Source organism: Lytechinus pictus, chromosome 5 (assembly GCF_037042905.1).
Source record: "Lytechinus pictus isolate F3 Inbred chromosome 5, Lp3.0, whole genome shotgun sequence".
In the NCBI taxonomy this organism is placed as follows: Eukaryota; Metazoa; Echinodermata; class Echinoidea; order Temnopleuroida; family Toxopneustidae; genus Lytechinus; species Lytechinus pictus.
In genome coordinates, this window is record NC_087249.1 from 8,467,344 (window position 1) to 8,487,238 (window position 19,895).

Genomic DNA, 19,895 nt, shown 5'->3' on the forward strand with positions numbered 1-19,895 from the left:
GCCGCGTGTTAATTGATATGCAGGAAGTCCTCTTGGCGGCTGACATTTGCAAGTAACTTTCACTTTGCTTGACGTTAGCTAGGGATTCAACATGCCCTCTCAGTCCTTGTAATTTATAATTCTTTTTTTTTTCTTTTAATCAACTATCTTTTGCCAAAAGTGGACTTTTCATTTTAGAGACGATCAGGAATTCTAAACGGGTGTGCTATTCTGTATATCTTGCCAAGCAAAAAAAAAAGATTCCTGGATTACCACGACTTTTGGAGATTCCTACTGGATCATGATTTTGACTAATTATTGACTTGTGATAAACCATGCAACAAACGAGTCGACGGAATTGAACCCTCAACACTGGATCCTCTAATTGGAGTATAATAATCAAACATCCACTGGCTCTTCTCAACGATGGCATCCTGCTGGAATCTTTGTTTCGTGACTGTGATTTTAATGGTGACCCAGTGGAAACTTAGCCTTGGTGGAATTTTCAGACATGGTCCATCAGATACTGTTCTTGTCCAGGGAAAGACAGCGGTCTTAAGGTGTGCTGTCAAAACCCAGGGGAGCGAGGTGGTCTACTGGTTCCACGTTGATTCTGGACAATATATCAGCTACGATGAAAACATATATTCTTTCGTTATGGAGGATCGTTACTCCATCATTGGAAACCACAAGAAAGGTGAATATTACTTGACGATACGAAATGCTCGGAAATCAGACAAGGGGGAATACCGATGTGTGTATGGGAATCAGTTCGCATCAGCACGCATGGTGGTTTTGGTGCCACCGAATGATGGATCTCCTGCTTGTGAGGCTCTTCCTGCAGCCGATTCTACCAGCATAGGTAATGTTGCCCAGCTTTCCTGCACGTCTCAAGGTGGTGATCCTCCAGCTGAACTGTCCTGGTACCGACAAGACAAGTTGATAGCCGGACCCGCAGTGCACGCGAACTCCATCCAGAGACTAGTAAAGAAAGAGGACAACGGTGTCATTTTCACCTGCTCTGCGACAACACCAGCTCTGACCTATCCGCGAACCTGCAGCGTGATGATCCTCAAGAATCCACCAATGGTCACAGTAACACCACCTGAAGTCAACATCAAACATGGACAAACCGCTCAGTTCAGCTGCCAAGGTATCGCCGAAACCAATGTAACCGGTTACCGATGGTTCGTCAATTATGTTGTTGTTGGGAGCAAGGTGTCTTCTCCCCGTTATACACTCGACCCAACTAATACCACACTGACAATTCACAATGTACAAGCCTGGGAAAATGGTGTTATCGTGTCCTGTGAAGCTAACATCCAGTCCGGGTTGAAGGGTAGGGGAAGCGCCAATCTTGGTGTAAAACTGCCGCCAAATTTCAGAACCGAATCACCTCCCACATCTGATAGTGGAAACAACGGTAACGGGACGGGGTTATCCCCGAAAGGTCTTCATCCTCAACCCTTCATAACCACCAACATTGCTGCCATAGCCGGTGCCTCTGCAGGAGCTCTTGTGCTGCTCATAGTTGTTTCAACTCTTGCTGCGTGTTGTGCCAAAGGAAAGAGTCATAAATACCCTGCAGGTAAAAACATGCCTGGATCATTGAGGTATAAAACTTCCCAACAGGTACTCATTGAAGAGGATTTCCCCATCTATGCTAAACCTATGAAGGTAAAACGTAACTGCGAGGTGACGGACTCAAGTCGACCAAACAGCATCTCCACAGCTTCCACGGCAGAGTCGGCTCTGACAGGCGTCGGCTCGGATGCCGGTCACGGTGTCGCCATCCCGCTCTGTCTACGACCGCCATCTTTGAAACGACTTGGAAGAAAAATAACTTCAAATTACGAGAAAATTGGTTTCGACGGACCGCTACCTCTCACCCGGCCCGAACCAATGGGCAGTGAAGACAAAGACTCGGTCCCTGTCGAGAACCCATTAAGGCAGACTGAATTATGCAGGAGCCAAAATAACGCAACAAACGGCGAATTAAGAAATGGAACATCGAAACCCGGTGAATTAGTTTATGCCGATTTGGACCTGGCAGAAAATAATAATGATTCATCAACAAAACAAACTCAGCCAAATAGCAAGGCATCGGACGCTGTAGCCTACGCGAAATTACGATTATAAACCAACCACACCTTAGTTTCTTTTTTATACGAATGTAATTTAACAATTTTAAAGATGTTATATGTAAATTTGGATGTTTTGTAATGTCATTTTTAATTTTATACCACTTTTATTGACTTCCATTCAGATGGGTTTAATGATCACTTCACTGCTTGCAGACTTGTTTGTTAGATGACATTGAATTCGGTCAAATTCGTTCTTCATTATAGCCCTATTTTGTCAAAAAGAATATGCCTACTAAAACTAGCAATAATGAACTAACCGTGTATTTCTAGAAATTAAACAAACTATATTTCAAAGAAACGCAAGTAGATCTGTGTTGATTTAATAATTAAAACTATTAAACGGTTTACTCCATTCTGAATTCCTGCTGATATGAAGAAATAAAAGTAAGATTAAATAAGCAACTCCATGGTCATTTGATCAAACTTGGTGCAAACAATGAATTTATCAGGCACGGTCTTGTTTTTATTTGTTTATTTTTTCTTTGGTTTGTTTCTTATTTCTTTTTTTAAGAAACAAGGCAACTTTAGAATACTGCTCACTTTTTTATCGGATATGGACGGAACTGTTTGCTTTTTCATTTGACGTTTCCCCATGAAACCAGTACCGCTTTAAATTGACAGACTTCATATATCATGACGAGATGAATAAAAGGTGTAATATTCGAACAGCTTAGTCAAGAAAGTTCCATTCGCTCAATCAGCTCTGTGATGATTACAGTTGACATTTGAATTAAGATTATGAGACATATAAGGTAAACAAAGTCTAGCTCCATGGTGATCACGAATATTGAATTAATACAAAAATTAGCGGGGCTCACTGGTGATTTAAGTCATTTGGATAGCATCTTAAGTATACTAAACATCCTAGGGACTTGAATAATTAATATAATAAAAGTTCATTTTACACATGGTGTTTCGGTATTTTGAAATACATAGTCACATAATAGAGTCTATATATTTTTATGCGGATGTAAACAATTATAAGGCAAATCACTTGGAATAAGGTCTGAAATAGTGGTTAAGTGTCGGAGCTAATAGTAGGCATGGTGGAATAATGTGAATGCAGATTGAAAATGTCTAAATAATACCAAAAATTGAACCTGTCTTTAACATTGAATTCTTTCCTTTAAGCTATGAGCTTCGTGTACATTTATTTCATTTTTTGTTGACATTTCAAGACATGGGTATTTTCTTAAAGAAATCACATTGAATGAGAGACACGATCCTACACAGAAGGAATCACTATCATTTTTAAAGTGTTACATGTATATGTTATTTGAATGAGGTAATTATGATTGTCTTTTCTGAATTGGGGGGTTACCGCATCGCTATTGGCATCATGTCTTCCAGGATTTTACCAATCATGAATGAACCATAAGGTGGGATTTGGAGTTTACAATTTCGTAGGCTACATTTTGAGTCTGTATTATTTTTTTTGGTAATTGAAGTTAAGACTGCTTTATCAAGCGAAGTGATGGGCATGTGAACGTTTAGGGCCTGAAATAGATATAGTGTATGTTCGGTTCCAATTGATTTTGAAAGCATAATGTTTTTTTTTTCTTTTAGGTGTAAAACATTTACCTTGTACCTGCGATACATCTACTTTTAATTCACAATACATTTTTCCTTAAACGAACGATGAATAGCACTTGCAATTTCCTATCTCCTCGATTCGTAGCTCCTGACTTAGACGTTTACATTAATAGACTAATCTTATACACACGATACATATGCCGTACATTTACGTTATATCAGCGATAAATTACCATTACATTAACCCTATACCCTCGAAATATTACCAATACATTTACCTGATACACACGATACAGATTACCCTTACATTTACCTTGTACTCTCGAAGTTTACCGTAACATTTCCTTCATACACACGATAGAATATCCGACTTTTTCCTTTTTCACACGATATTAAACACACGATATAATTACCTTTCTTTACCTTATGCCCTCGATAGCTTCCCCTTTCATTTACATTATTAAACAGATGAAACCCTTATATCTGTTTTGGTTCTCGAGATTACATTACGTAATGCTTGCGATATTATACCCTTACTTATTTACGAATGTGTCCGAGACGTAGACGAACGAAGCAATTGATAATCATTTTTTTTCTAAATATATGAACCACAGAGCTCGAAGTCTCATCGTTGACATTCATTTATGTCCATGATGTGGCTTTTACATGAAATAATTAAATCTTTTAAAATATAACAATTTGTTTAAGTATGCTACGGACCTCTTAGCTATACCTCTTTAACTTTTTAAGTTATCTTAGCTGGAAAAGATGATCCCTATATATCTGAGGAATATTACAAAAAGAAGAAGATATAGATGAATACAGAAATGGGTAAATAGCATGGTATATAGATATACCAATATATAGAGAGACAGATAAATGAATTCATTTATATATAAAAAATCACGAAAAATCGAATTGATGGATGACTGAATATTCAAGTGTTCTTCAACATACTACTAAGTCAATAAATTTCATGAAATCGTTCCAATAAAACGTTTGTTCCCTTTTTGATATACTCGTTCCTAATTACTTCCATGGAATTTGCTTACTTTTGTTCTAGAAAGGAATGTGTAAAGTTTGGATTAAGTTCATTCATATGTACTCCAATAAGAACAGATGAATTATGAGTAACATATGTACTACTTCTGTCATAAGATTTCTCACAGTATTTTTAATCACCAACATTATTATTTCAATGTCAAGTTTGGGGTTTTAATTATATTTGATGTGATTTCACTCATGATCTAAAATAAGTCATTTGGGTTGTATCCAAATGTATCGAAATGTTTGAAAATAATGAAAAGTATAACCACTTAATATGAAACATGAATTGTATCTAAAGTGCATAATTGTAAATTGAGAAATTCATGGCTGCATTTGGGATCACTTTCTGGAATTAAAGGGGAGGATTCATGATCATATCGCACACAATTCATCATCCAAGCCTTCTAATGAGGCACATGAAAGTACTGTGCCTGATCCCTGCCACAGCACCTGTGCCCTTGGGCAAGGCATTTATGTACAATGCTCTTTTGTCATTCATTAAAATAATTGAAAATGTTCTATGGTATCTAAATGTGAATGAGTTTGAAAGATAAAAATTGTGGCAAAATTTCGAAACCACGACGCTAGAATAAGATGGACGGTCATGAGCGCGGTGAGCATTGAGTTCATAGTGACGTCATGTATCTCCCATTCTTATTTCGTAAACAAGCGGCAAATCCGCTTGGCTACTAAAAATTGTTGACTCTGTTTCATGTGTATTGTGCCGAAGTAAAGATAAACCAATAAACAAACTGTACTAGACACAGCGGCCCGTATACTGAACTCGGGTTTAAATCAAAGCCTGGTTTAAAGTTGTGTTTTAACTGCGGAGAGCCCACTGGGGTACAAATCCCTAACAGTACACATCCAATTCATTAACTCATGACACCCAAATTGTTTGAGAATGATAACTGCAGTATTTTGAAGTATTTTTATTTTCCATTATGAAAGCAAAAGGAAACAAAATAGTAAACATTAGAAATATACAATATAAACATAATTTTTGAAGAAAAAAAATTGGCTCCCCATAATTTTAGCACAGAGTGGTCTAAGTTAAACCTGACTTCAGAATACGTGCCAGCGAATCTGAACAATTATTGGTTCAAACTGATTTGTAAAGAAGATAAACTCTTATAATTCTGACAATTGTATGTAAATAATCCGTTGAAAATGTTTTCAATGCCTACTTTTTTTTAGGCAAATTGTATTCCACTTTAGTGTCGAAATAAAAGATGTGAATATTTTGTAGAAAATGGAATATCAGCAAGTGTTGTTTTATTCGAATTATCTATGTCCGTGATGTCAACCTTAGCCCTTAGTAAATCCTTGTAAGTCTATTTCTCTGGTAACATTCGGGGGAAAACCGATGATTTTTACTATTGATTTTTCACAAATAAAATTAAATTCAAATTTTATAGAAATATAGAACAGTTTGCTGGGTTGTCGAATGCATGATATTGCCATTTGCCTTTATCCTCAACTGAAGGTCTTGTAGGGTCCAGCGATACCAAAAATCTATGTGTGCGTCATGCCTCATTTTACCGTCTTATTTCCTGTGCTAATTGATAAGCATATTTTGAAGTATTTCCCATTGCCATTATGCAGCAGTTTCTCTGTTCACGATTCCCTGTCTGCATCGATTTGGTCCGTGACGTCGTAGTAGCGTATTTTAGCATCCACTTCGCATACGCTTTCTGCAACGTTGAGAATCTATTGAAAACGCCCGTCAAATCTCAATGGACAGATAATATGTCATTGTCGAAAGTTGGTGGACCGGGACAGAACATCGTCTTAAGATTCGAGCAGGACGAGAAATTGCAAATATGTCGCTTGTCCAGAGTACAGAACGACACTGCAGTTTTATTCACCGATTTTCGATAAAAGCCGCCTTTTTATATGAAGGGCTTTTGACAAATGAATCTCTGCGTTATAGAAAGTGTATGTGAAGTGGTTGCTTCAATGCCCTATCAACCCGACAGGCAAATGATGCCTTTAAATTAACCAGTATGCTAAAAACAAGATGTGGTATTACATAAATAATGGTAATATAGGGTATTTATGTAGCGCACATCCACCATCTAACTGCTCCAGAAGCTCCTGTTTTAATACCCCGACCAAGCCATACCGATTCAGGTGCTCACAGCTTTTTGAGGAATTGCTTCAAGTTCGTACCCATTCAACTCACCTGGGTTGAGTGCAGTACATTGCGGATCCATTTATTGCTGAAGGAAATTACGCTAATTCTAAGATTTGAACCCACGACCCTCTGTTTCAAAGTCCGGAGACTAATCCACTACAGGCCGCAATATATACAATAATGTTTTTCGATACACCATTCATTTATGATGTTGCTCCAATGGTTTGCTTTAGTCATGGGATTGTCATGAAACATACTCCTCCCGACACTTTCTGACTTAGAAAATGTCTCCTCAACCTTTTGATCAAAATCAAGTTATGGTAAACCTTGGACGGTTATCTCGTTAGGTGGTAGAGCAACATGAGTATGGGAAGCAATCAATTTTTGTCGGGCAAGCCTCTACCGTTTTGAAGAAACCACGTAGGTTAGCCCCCATGAGTGTTTCCCTATGATATGCAACACTCAGCTAAAAATTATCATGAATCATACTCCTTCAGGTAAACATTATACTCTTAAAGCTACCATTTCGATTTAGAAGGGAGTATTGTTTGATCATCTTTTCTTCTTACAGGGCTACCTCACCTGCACGTTCGAAGGGGGAATAGGTTTCAAACAAATTTATCAAGAAATCCTTCTTCAATTTGCCCATTTTCTGCTCTATCCGTGGTTTCATCTTGTGAATCACGTTCGAAGGGGGAATAGGTTTCAAACAAATTTATCAAGAAATCCTTCTGCAATTTGCCCATTTTCTGCTCTAGATGGTAGTAATTGTCCATTGTGAAAATTGATAGTTGGAATAAATTATGATATCAAAATAATTCACAAGATTTTATCATGTTTCCATAAATTTCATACAGATGATGAAAGGAGGTGAAATGTAATATCCCATTCGGTGCCCCATGGCTTTTTAAATTATCTTTTTAGTCTAAAAACGTCCCCTTTTATATACAAAAAAAGTTCTTTATGTCAAGAAGTGAAGTCATAGTCTTCTCCTTCATCTTTTACTTCTCCTTCTTTTTTTTTCTTCTTCTTCTTTTTCTCCTCCTCCTTCTTCTTCTTCTTCTTCTCCTCCTCCTCCTCCTTCTTCTTCTTCTCCTTCTCCTTCTTCTTCTTCCTCCTCTTCCTCCTCTTTTTTTCTTCTTTATCTTTTTCTTCTTCTCCTTCTTCTTCTTCCCCTTCTTCTTCTTTATCTTCATCTTCTTCTTCCTTCCTTCCTTTTTCATGACTGTCTTGTCTGTAATATGAGACACAACAATGAAGTCCGCTGCCATGCATGCATGCCATCGAGAAACAAATATCCCGGACACGACAATTACGGTACAACGTCAAGCCCTATCCTTTGAACCTTATGAAAATTAAATAATATTTAAGAAATTAAAAGTCTGCTCAAAATAGGCACAGTGTTGGTATAACCGTGCGAGGATTAGTGGTATGTAGGGCATGTAATAATGGGGCGTTGTCAAGTCCCAGCTAGGGGGTTGGGTGGGGGACGTCTCGATTTAAAGTCATCGTAAATGACCACATAGTGTTCCATAATATTGCAATAATTTGACTAAGGTTCACGGTTTTTTTTTATATACCATGTGACGGACGTATTTGATATTTTTTATTCGGAGAACGTTACAGATTGTCCTTATTCCCGTAGATTAATATTATAATTTTGACACAGCGGCAACCTTAATTTGCATGAAACTGTACATCCAATTAGCAGCTTTGTTTCCTCAGGCAAAAAGCGCCTAATAAATCCAGCTATTATTATTATTATTATTGTCATTATACATTTCGGACTTCATCGTGATTTCCGCTTCATTGTATTCGTGGTAATTGCATGTGATCATCTGAATAATGTCAGAGACCGTTCCAATGGAATCGCACACTCTTGAAATGTTGGGCAACATACTGTCCACACAACAATTGGTTTAAAAAATATCCAACTCTGGGTAGATTGTTGTGTGGACAGTATGTTCCGGAGTATGTTGGCCAACACTTTTAAGAGTGTACGGACAGCTTTAATCCAGGAACCCACTCCCTCACAGCGGAGAATGTGTACATATCTTTCTTTCTTTTAACCTCATCATGTTCTTCATTTGATGTTATCCGTTGTCGGTGGATGTGGTCATCTGGATAACGTCATGGAACGCTGTTCTATGGGGTTGCACGGACAGTGTTAATCCAGGAAACGGTTCATTCCTTCTTGATGTCCGTTGGGCCTCAACGAACTCCCTGCTTGACCAGTCATTAATGACTGACCAAGGCTTTACGGCATCCTCTATCCGAAAGCCTCATTTGAGGTCAATCTTTAATCATTGATGTGAACATATTTCTAAATATAGCGGCGGGATTCTCAGCACATTTAATCCACTTCATTAAATGCAAAATTGAACATTTGATGACCCAAGATGACCCAAACGATGAAAATGGTATTTCCCTTTTTACAAAAGTATTTTTATAAAATATAGAATATTTAAGTACTGTTTCACATGAACCTGGCCACGGCGGATTATCTATTGTTACTGGGAGTGCAGTGACAATGCTCAGCACCCCCAGTAACACTAGACTAATCCTCCGTGGATAGGTCCCTGCTGTTCTATGGCAAACTTAATTTACTTCAAAACATCCAAACCTGAAGCATACACGTAATCATTTCGAATTCTCTAAATTCTAAATACATTTTATTGCTCTTCAACTCGATAAGGCTTAAATCGTAGAATAGAATAAAATAAGAAAAGTCTCTTAAAAGAACATCCAAAAGATTGGTGGATTCGATATGTTCTCTTTGCATTTATCATAATGTTTAGGCTACGCTATTGATGTGGTTAATGATATGATCTTTAATGTCGCATCATTATTGTCTCGATCATTGCTGCTGTTATAATCATAATGACAATAATTAAAAAGAAATCTCAATTAGCATTATCAATTGTAGCTAGTATTGCTATTATTATTCAGCTTCACAATTCAATGATAACCCTATCATCATGTGTAGGTTTGTTTAATGACAACCATCTTTATTGTGTGGGTGTGATATGTGCGTGAAAGTAGATGTGCAATACTAAATTCCTAATTTATCATACTGATCATTTCACATCGAGGACCTATTTAGATTTCCAATGATTAGATAATGCGATTGTTTAATGAGCTCGGCAAAGCATCCCCTCATAATTATCTTCGAAACCCTTTTTTAACACTTTTCTTTAATTTTGCATAATAGTCTCGCAATTTCTCTTATCGCTGCAAGTTCTTTAAAATAAGTCACATTTAAAAGTAAGATACTTTAACGTTTCTCATCGACACGAGCATCATAGCAGAAGATTCTTTCAATACATACTCATGTTCGAATTCACGCACATTAATGTTTCAAACGAGGAGAAAAAACCCCATAATACCCAATTAGTCGCTTCCTTGCTTACGTTTCTTCCGAAACATAATCGGTACAAAAAGATGCTGAAAGATAACAGAAAAAAGAGATCTAGTGATGCAAAGATCTCTTAATTGAATTACCCAATGGAGTATTGTTCAGCCGGGATTTGGCTCATTATGGCCTGATCCATGCAGGATTTGGGCTAACATTTTCTGATTTTTTCCTCCGATATTTAAACATTTTCTGGTCTGATTGAGAACATTGCACGTGCTTCACGGATCACACTTAAGAAGACTTATGATTGAGTGGTTGAAAGAAGGATCGCACTCAGTTGCTTTAAACGAAAAGCTGCCATGACGGTATAAGATAACGTTGCATAAAATGCATAGATGGTTAAGCTAGCACTAACTTGAATTCCTTTATAGGATAATGAAAATTAATTAAAGGCTTTCATGTTTGTATTCGAACCAGCAAATGTTCAAATACTCATAATTAAAAAAAAGGGGGCGGGGGTTAACGATAATTTATTGTTTATCTCCGAAACGACAAAGATAATATTATGTAAACATGTTCAACAGGTTATGACGTGATGTGTGCAAAGATGTCACTCTTTTATTTTTTTAAAGTAAATTAGAATGTAAATCATTAGCTTGCATCGAATAAGGTATCAGGGTCTACAATAATAATAATAGTAATAAAAAGTTGCAATATATTAATACTTTTATAACAAACTTTAGCCAAAATCCAGATGGATTGGTAAGCTTATCACATTATTGTTTTAATCACAATTCAATCACGTCTAATTCTGTTAGAAAGTTATATATTTAATAAGATAGGAAGAGCGCTAAAACTACCCTCCAAACGTGTTTCAATAAGCAAGACAAACGAAATAACTAGTCCATCGTTGCTACTATAAGACCAAGAACGGTTTTAAGACATCCATTGCAGTTTCTTGACATCATTACTTGTCATTGTCATCATTACCTGTAGGCCTACTTATTCAGGACACATAAGGCCTGCATCCATTTTGTTTGTGTACTATCATCATGAATAACAGCGAGTTTTCGCAACACTACGCAGACGCCTTCTGGCACGCAGAGAATCTATTGTTAGAAGACCTTCATGACAAAGCAGTCTTTGTCGAAATTCAGTGAATCAAAATAGCAGTTAGTCGTCCTGGACTCTGGACTAACGATCTATTTTCAATTTGTCGTAGTTCGATCTGCTGTCCCGGTCCACAAACTTTTGACAAAGACCTCTCAGCTGTCAAGTGTGATATGACTTGTATTTTCAATAGATTTACCACGTTGCAGAATTACGATAACTCCCTATTGTTTGTCTACCGACTGACCCTTAGGCTCGTATTCTGAAGTCAAGTTTAATTTAAACTCTGTTTTAAAGTTGTGGTTTAAATGTGGATAGGAAATATTGGCATAAATCTCAAACATCATTATTTAAATGTATCAGCTCATTTTTCTCTCAAATCATTCTTAATAGTTTCAGAAAGATAAATAAGATAGCTTTCTTCACCATTCACGAGTTAGGAAAGAGCACATAAGAAACATACAATGTAAGGAAAATTTTGAAATTTTTGGCTTTCCATAATTTTAGCACAGAGTTAGACCATGGTCTAAGTTAAACCTGACTTCAGAATGCGGGCCTTAGTGACTTAAATCTGTGTTGGCCCGATATGAGTCACAATTTTGCTATTAGAAAGTTTCCTCATGCCTCTTTGTTATTCACAGTGCATATATCTGCAATATCGCATGAAATCTTTTAATCGGTTATTGTTGTCCGTTCTATCACATAGGCGTGGTGTTGGTAATACTCTAACAATCCATTAAAATCAGCTGCTTAACCGCTAAAACCCCTTGTATTAATCCAAACCACACGGGCAAAATGTAATCTGATCTGATGACTATCACTGACTATAAAACACTGTCTTATTTTTATTCGGAATTGCAATACGGCAAGCTAGCTTTGTCTTCCACCCTTATGAAAAATAAAGTGATTTTCTTAGGTCATACTCACAGTCGGATACTGTACACATGTTTTAAACCAGTTGTTTACAAAGGTAAACAAAAAGTTTAAACAATCTATTACAAGTCAACAACTTGTTAGAGTGAAGGGCTTAAACAACGTGCTATATTTTTACTGTGTATAATAAAACATCCTAGAAAGTTTAAACAAGTTGTTTAAAAAGGTAGATTATAAATAAATTAAACAATATATTACAAGTTTCAACAACTTGTTGTTAGAGTGACGGGCTTAAACAAAGTGCTATTTTTTTTTACTGTGGATAATAAAATACCATAGCAGTTTTAGAGACGGGTCAATAAAAGTCTTGAAATCTTTACAAGTATAATATTTGACAAATAAACAATTAAAAAAAATCTTGATGTATATTTATGGAACGGAATGACCGCTTCAAATATCATTTTTTTAAATATGAACTGCAAATGATGCGAAACAATAAAACAAAAAACAGGGTCAATTACAGTCTTGAAATCTTTAAAGTATAATATTCGACAAATTAACAATTAAAGAAAAATCCTGATGTATATTTATTCAACGGGAAGACCACTTCAAATAATATTTTTTTAAATATGAATCGCAAATGATGGGAAACAATTGAAACAAAACTGCACAATAATTTGACGCTGTGTCCTTATCCTAATAATATGTATTTTGATTTGAACGAGACATGATCATGATAGTTACAGTGACAGTTTATGAATAAATATTTTTCCAAAAAAATTTATGACGTATCTTATAGTTCTCTATTTGGACAAAGCGCAAAACAGCACTGTTATTTATTTATTTATTGATGATGTGATAATTCTATGACATAATTTTGTGATATTATACACCTAGAATTCTTAATTATCTCCTCCTAAAAAGGTTGGGCTCTCCCGTTTCAAGTTCAGAGAGACAGACGGGATGGAGGGAAACCTCTAATTGGTCCGGAAGACGCCCTAATTTCCCAGTAGGGATAGAGTTTGTCCCCTTATCCGTCAAGGTGCAAGAAATTACGGATTCCTCCTGAAAGAGAATGCGGAGATACAGGTGTTATTTAAGAAGGATTTGAGTTCTACTAAAGGTAAAGAGAGTCGATGTTTCCCATTGTCTGAAATAACATTTAGATTTATTTATTATTATCGCTGTGCGTCCCTTCCCGGGTCCCTCCCCCCCCCCCCCCCGTGTTTCCAATTAGACGACACATTCTTGACTGAATGTTTATACAGCATGTGTTTGTAGTCACATAAAGTCAACAGTGGTCAACTTTTGGTCACTGTGTATACACATTGGTCTTTTTGGGGCTAAATCATCTTGGAAATTTTCCTTCCAAATCTAGTAGATGGAGTCCCTTGCACAGAATCCATCTCCAGGTAGTTATAATCCTCAATTTCTCAATTAGAGTTGTAAATGTGCAATGTAATCGTTTGACACGAAAATAACTTTGCATATCTTTAATCAGGGTGGAAGTAAAAGTCGGAAAGACACGGGTGTTTTGACGCTAAGGGTTCATGTCATCGACACTTGTCTATTCAACAGCCCATCGGTGATTTACTATTGTCTGGAGGGCAAAAGTATTTCTATATCATAGGAAGATATCCACCAGCATATGCACCATTATGAACTTGTCACATACACATTTAAAACAAAATCAGCTGGTGACATACCTATACATGACAGGTGATGAAAATCAAACGATATTTCTGATAGTGCTGATTCACCGACTGATTGACGTAAATGAAGTCCAAACATTCACCAATCCGGTGGCCTGTCTTCATTAGAAAACGACAAAATGAAAGAACATCTTCACGCTGTTAAAATAATATTTTCAATGCTATGTCTGTCATAAATACGAATGGGTTTTAAGTCTACCTTTAACCCACTCCACCTACCACTGATTGTGTATGTTTGAAACATAATTTGTCCATTATCATCTAAAACGACCTTACCAAGACTATTACTATAGTAATTCATAGCAGTGGCGCTGGACCCTGAATTTACTTAGTCTTTTATGCTTTTCGGGAAATACATGAACTGACTGTACTCTTGAACTATTTGTCGTGATTAGGTGGTATCCACGCTCCTACTTGAGATTGACTATGTAAGGTCTTCGTGTTTGAAAACATTTTGTTCTCCATGTTAAGGCCTTCTCCATGATTGAGTGGTTGAAATATAATCAAAGTGGGTATACAATTATCAATTATCACTTTGAAACAGACATGACATGGATATTCTTACAATGCAAAGTTTCACCAGGGACTTCGGCTATTTTTATCCTAGGTGAACTATGTGAGTCATGGAACTTTGTGAGGGTACTGTTTTTAAAGTCACTTTAAGATCTGGTCTAGGTCAACTATCAGAGTTTTGACCTCAAGTAATCGTGTCTGGCAACACCTCGGTATTCGAAGGCGAACATTTTTCAAATGACATTTTCTAACTTGAAATGAATTTTTTTATGGTTCTGGTTCTTCGGGTTTTTTCTTCTGAAATTCATATCATTCAGATTCCATCTCAAGATTCATCAAATATGTATAAACAAATTCGAACAATAATCACCACAAAACTTTGAAATATCTCAGAAATAATTTTTGTCGCGATATACATATATATATAGGCCCTGACATTTGGTTATCACTCCTTCTGTAACGGTAACTTCCGTTGGAACTAGACAGGAGAGCTTTCTGCTGCATAACACCTAGTTGATATACCCAATTATATCGGAAAGACCTTACGTCTACTAAATCAATAACAGTAGATGAACTTAAAAACGACAGAAATTACTTTCGGGTCTTTTTTATGGGGACAATGGTCGAACGTGGTATACCGTTCATGTATATAGATCTATTCACATTAAAAAGGTGAATAATCAACAATATTGAATTATATATTTACAGCAAACAAGGCGAAACTTATCAAAGGCTTCGTCTCCTTAGATCCTCACATCCGCCTTCCGGGGAGGGTGGGGGTTACGATCTACCATTTAATTTTTCCTTTCCCATTTACTTTTCGATAGTTCACGATAAACAACAAATTTTGAGCAAGGACAGAGTTCAAATCTGTGGAAAGCATTTTTCTAAGAGGGATTTCTGGTTATACTGACAGCAGACTTATCAACCGTACGTGATGGATGAAGGGGATCAGATCAACTGAGATTCAAGATTTTAAGCAAGATATTTTTGGCTCTTGCGTTGATGGAACGTTTATCCACTCTTGCTTGAGCCAAGAAAAAGAAAACAATACTTGCCCGATAATTGAGTTAAGTCCTGATTACACGATGAGAAATCGTAATTATCTTGTTCACAATAGACATGATAGAGCAGTGTAGTACTTGAGAATGAGCGCTTACATGATTAATATATAATAATGGCATTCCAAAGTCTGAAATGCATCAATGTGTTAATATGGAAGGCCTTCTCAGGAATACCCTTGAAACTGACAGATAAATAAGGGAATAAACGCTTTCATAAATACATCTATGGAAATAAATGCAATGATTGTTGCCTGAAATTTATACATCAATTTCCTATGTGGCTTTTAAAAGTTATTCATAATTTGGGAATATCTTTACAGGGCCCCGTCTTACAAAGAGTTACGATTGATCCCATCAATCGTAACTCTATGGAAATCCATCCATACCATTATTTTTTCTACATACAATTTTCAAAATGTCCTTTGCAAACAAAGGCGAACACACTATATTGTAAAGAAAACAATGAATTTATGTAATTTACGTCATATCTAGAAAACATTTTGAACAAACGTGCATTTAAGACGTTGACGTTGCTGGAGGTCCATAGTTGTGATTAATCGGATCAATCGCAACTCTTTGTAAGGCGGGGCCCAGGAGTGTTTATACCCAAATGAATGCGCGAAAACAATAAATGATTTAGTAAATAACTACAGTGTCTAACTTTGATTAAAAACCGAAGTCGAAACCATGAGCTCACAGTTAATATGTAAAAAAAAAATTGACATTTGGAATAGATACTTTTATTAAGGATAAATTATCTACATAAAAAAAATACGCTATTGTGGGTAGAGCTCCAAACTGCCATCCTCAATTTTTACAATATTGAAAGTTAAGTTGCAAGAGTAAAAAAGTTTTATAAACCAGATTTTCTTGTGTTGAAATGAACATATGGTATACTGTTCGTTGAACATATATAGTTTTGTAGCAGGTGTCCGTATAATTATTCTTCTGCCATAAGGCTTTGAATTTGGTTTGATTTATCATAAGGCAAATATTTTATCCGGGGCAGCGATCCTAGGGGGGGCGGGGCAAAGTTTTGAAGCACTGAAAAAGTGCCTTTTTTTACGCAAAAAAAAAGCCCCTCACAAACGTGTACTGTGCCCCTTTCACCTGAGGAGGCACCCGTTTCAGGTGTTACCAAGTGCCCTTTCTCGTATAAGTGCCATTTTTAAGAGCAAAAATGCCCCCTCTCGAACGTGTTCTGTGCCCCTTTCACCTGAAAAGGACACATTTTACGTGTTAACGAGTGTCCTTTTGAAACAAGAAAACAATATTCTCATTTACGTACAAAACTTGTAAGGATAATCCTACGTGCCTTAAGCTTCATGATTGTGAGTGGGGTAGATAAGTAGAGTACAGACGGGGGCTATTGCCCCCTCCCTAAATTTTTCACGACCCCAAAAAAAGAGAAAATGAAATAAAGAAGGGTGAAATATGATATCATTTTCTGATTATTAGTTGCCAAAATCTATCGAAATTGGATTTTCGTTTATAAAAATGTCAAAATTTTTGCTCGCACGCTTGCAGCTTCTAATAAATTTACGTGATACGACATTTCTAGCCCCCTCAAAATTTTTGCCCCATTACGCCACTGTAGATAAGTCATTTTTTCCATGTGTCTCCCCCCTACTTTCAACTTTGCTCCACCGCCCCTGATTTTATCAGATTTTTAAATGTTTTTTTTTATGTAGCCTGTAAAAAAGATCATATAAAATGTTCCCAAAATATTCTCCACCAGCTTAGTAATCGCATCTCTCCTTCTCTCTCTCCCACACACACACACACACTCTCTCTCTCTATTACAACGGTTTCTTGTAGTTATAGAGGCCTGTTAAATCTCATGCATTTTCTCTAGCTTTGGTGATAAGGCGGTCGATGCTCCAATAGATCAGCAGGTATAATCCTACGAGCAGAGCTTGCTTTGTGGATTGATGCTACAAATTTTGCAAATCATGCCGAACAAGGAATGTTTCATCCTGATTAAATTTTTGGGAGATTACATTTTTTGAGAAATTTGCGGGAATATTTAAGTACCTGCGGGAAGACGGGATCACTCAGAGTGCATAAAGCTGATGACGTCAATCTTTGAAAATCCAGCTGAGTATTTTTGGATTTTTGTTATTTCGTTTATTTACGGATAAGCCGATGTTTTAATCCAATTCAAACAAATATTCAAAAGATCTGGGGATATGTGGTGTAAGGGGTGTATAATCTAGGTATCGTTTTGTAGTAGTTTATTAGTTTAAGGGTATATTATAAACATTCTTTCCCACACACTCACCTAACATTTTATCCTGCGCACAATTCGATTCGAACATCTATTATCTCCCACACACTGACCTAACATTTTATCCTGCGCATTCACCCACAATTCGATTCGCACATCTTCTCACACGCACACCACTCACGTACAAGAAGATTCGCACATTCATTCTCTCACGCACACTCACCTGCCAGACGACTAGCACATCTATTCTCTCCCACACACCTACAATGCTATATTCCCTCACGCAACTCACCTACCCATCTGCTCATCTATTCTCTCCCACACACTCGCCTACAATTCGATTCGCGCGTACGTCTATTCTCGTACGCACACTTACCTACGTACCATACGGCTTGCACATTTATTTTGTCCCACACACTCACCTACCATACGGCTCACACATGTACTCTGTCATGCACACTCACCTTACATCCACCTTCTCTCTCACAAACTCACCTACAATATAAATCGCATGTTATATGTTATTATCTCACGCACATACATTTTCTCCCACACACTCACCAATATTACTCTCCACACATCTATTTTCTCCCTCACACTCACCCGGGGGGGGGGGGGCAGTCCAATATATTGCTGAACGCATGCGTGACAAAAAAAAAGGGTTTAAAGTTGTTTTTGTTTAGTTTTAGACGCGGGCCGCGTGCACTCATTAAGCGTATCAAAACAACCGATTTTCAAGAAAAAGGGTGGTTTTGAAAGACTGGTCAATGGTCAGTCGCGGGGTCAAACGTATTTAGAACATGTTTTTTTGTCCAAACTTTTTTAAAGACTAGCCAAACGTGTTTAGTTTTTTTTCAAGCTTTTTCCTCCAGGTTATATTCTGGCAACAACTTTTTAGGGGCCAAATTGTGTAAATAATGCCCGCGAAAAACTTGTTTAGGGGGTTATTTTGCACACAGAGAAAAAACTAGTTATTTGGAAATAATTTGGTCACGCATGTCATGCATGTGTACAGCAATACATTTGACTACCCCCCCCCCTGGACACTGCACCTACATTACTCTTCAATTATTCATTCTCTCACGCACACTCACCTTCCTTAGGTCTTGCACATTTCTTCTCTCCCACACACTCACGTACAAATCGACTCCCACATTTGTTCTCTCCCACACACTCACCAACATTTCGACTCCCATATTTATTCTCTCCCACACATTCACCTACAATTTGACCCGCACATTTATTCTCTCCCACACACTCACCTACAATTCGACTCACCTATTTATTCTCTCCCACACACTCACCTAAAATCGACTCCCACATTTATTCTCTCCCACGCACTCACCTACAATTCGACTAGCACATTTATTCTCTCCCACACACTCACCTACAATTCGACTCGCACATTTATTCTCTCCCACACACCCACCTACAATTCGACTCCCACATTCATTCTCTCCCACACGCTCACCTTAATTCGACTCGCACATTTATTCTCTCCCACACACTCACCTGCATTTCGACTCGCACATTTATTTTCTCCCACACAGAACATCCTATTCGCACATTTATTCTCTCCCACACACTTAGCTACAATCCGACTCGCCACTTATTCTCTCCCACAATCCGACTCGGACATTTATTCTCTCCCACACACTCACCTTCATATACTCTTCGCACATTTATTCTACATTTCGACTCCCACACACACTCATCTACAATCCGACTCCACCGTTATCCTCTCCCACACACTCACCTACAATTCGACTCGTATATCTATTCTCTCCCATACTCTCACCTAAACACAACTCGCACATCTATTCTCTCACACTAACTCACCTGCATTAATTACTATTCGCACGGTTATTCTCTCACGCACACTCACCTTCCTATTACGACTTGCACATGCTTTCTCTCTCACACACTTACCTACAAAATTGCATACACATTCTCTCCCACACACTAACCAACCATTCAAATCGCACATCTATTCTCTCCCACACACTCACCTACCATAACGACTCGCTCATTTATACTCTTCCACCCACTCACCTACAATCCGACTCCCACGTGCGTCTATTTTCTCCCCTCACTCACCTACAATTTGTACGCACACCGTTTTTCTGTTCCTGTATTATAGAGAATGAGAGTCGAAAGATACAGCGAAATTGTAACGTTTGTGTACTTTTAAATCATTTCTT

The 19,895-nt window shown here is 37.3% G+C and overlaps 1 protein-coding gene across 1 annotated transcript; it reads left to right on the plus strand.

Annotated features, from left to right (window-relative positions):
* The first annotated feature begins 61 nt into the window (after positions 1-61).
* Positions 62-5,946, plus strand: LOC129262474 (probable oxidoreductase PXDNL). Its single transcript, XM_054900597.2, has one exon. The coding sequence runs from the start codon at positions 406-408 to the stop codon at positions 2,116-2,118; it is 1,713 nt and encodes a 570-aa protein (XP_054756572.2). The 5' UTR covers positions 62-405; the 3' UTR covers positions 2,119-5,946.
* The last annotated feature ends 13,949 nt before the right edge of the window (positions 5,947-19,895 follow it).

Excerpts from the sequence above, each read along its gene's own strand:
- LOC129262474 (XM_054900597.2), top strand. The coding sequence starts at position 406 with ATGGCATCCTGCTGGAATCTTTGTTTCGTGACTGTGATTTTAATGGTG.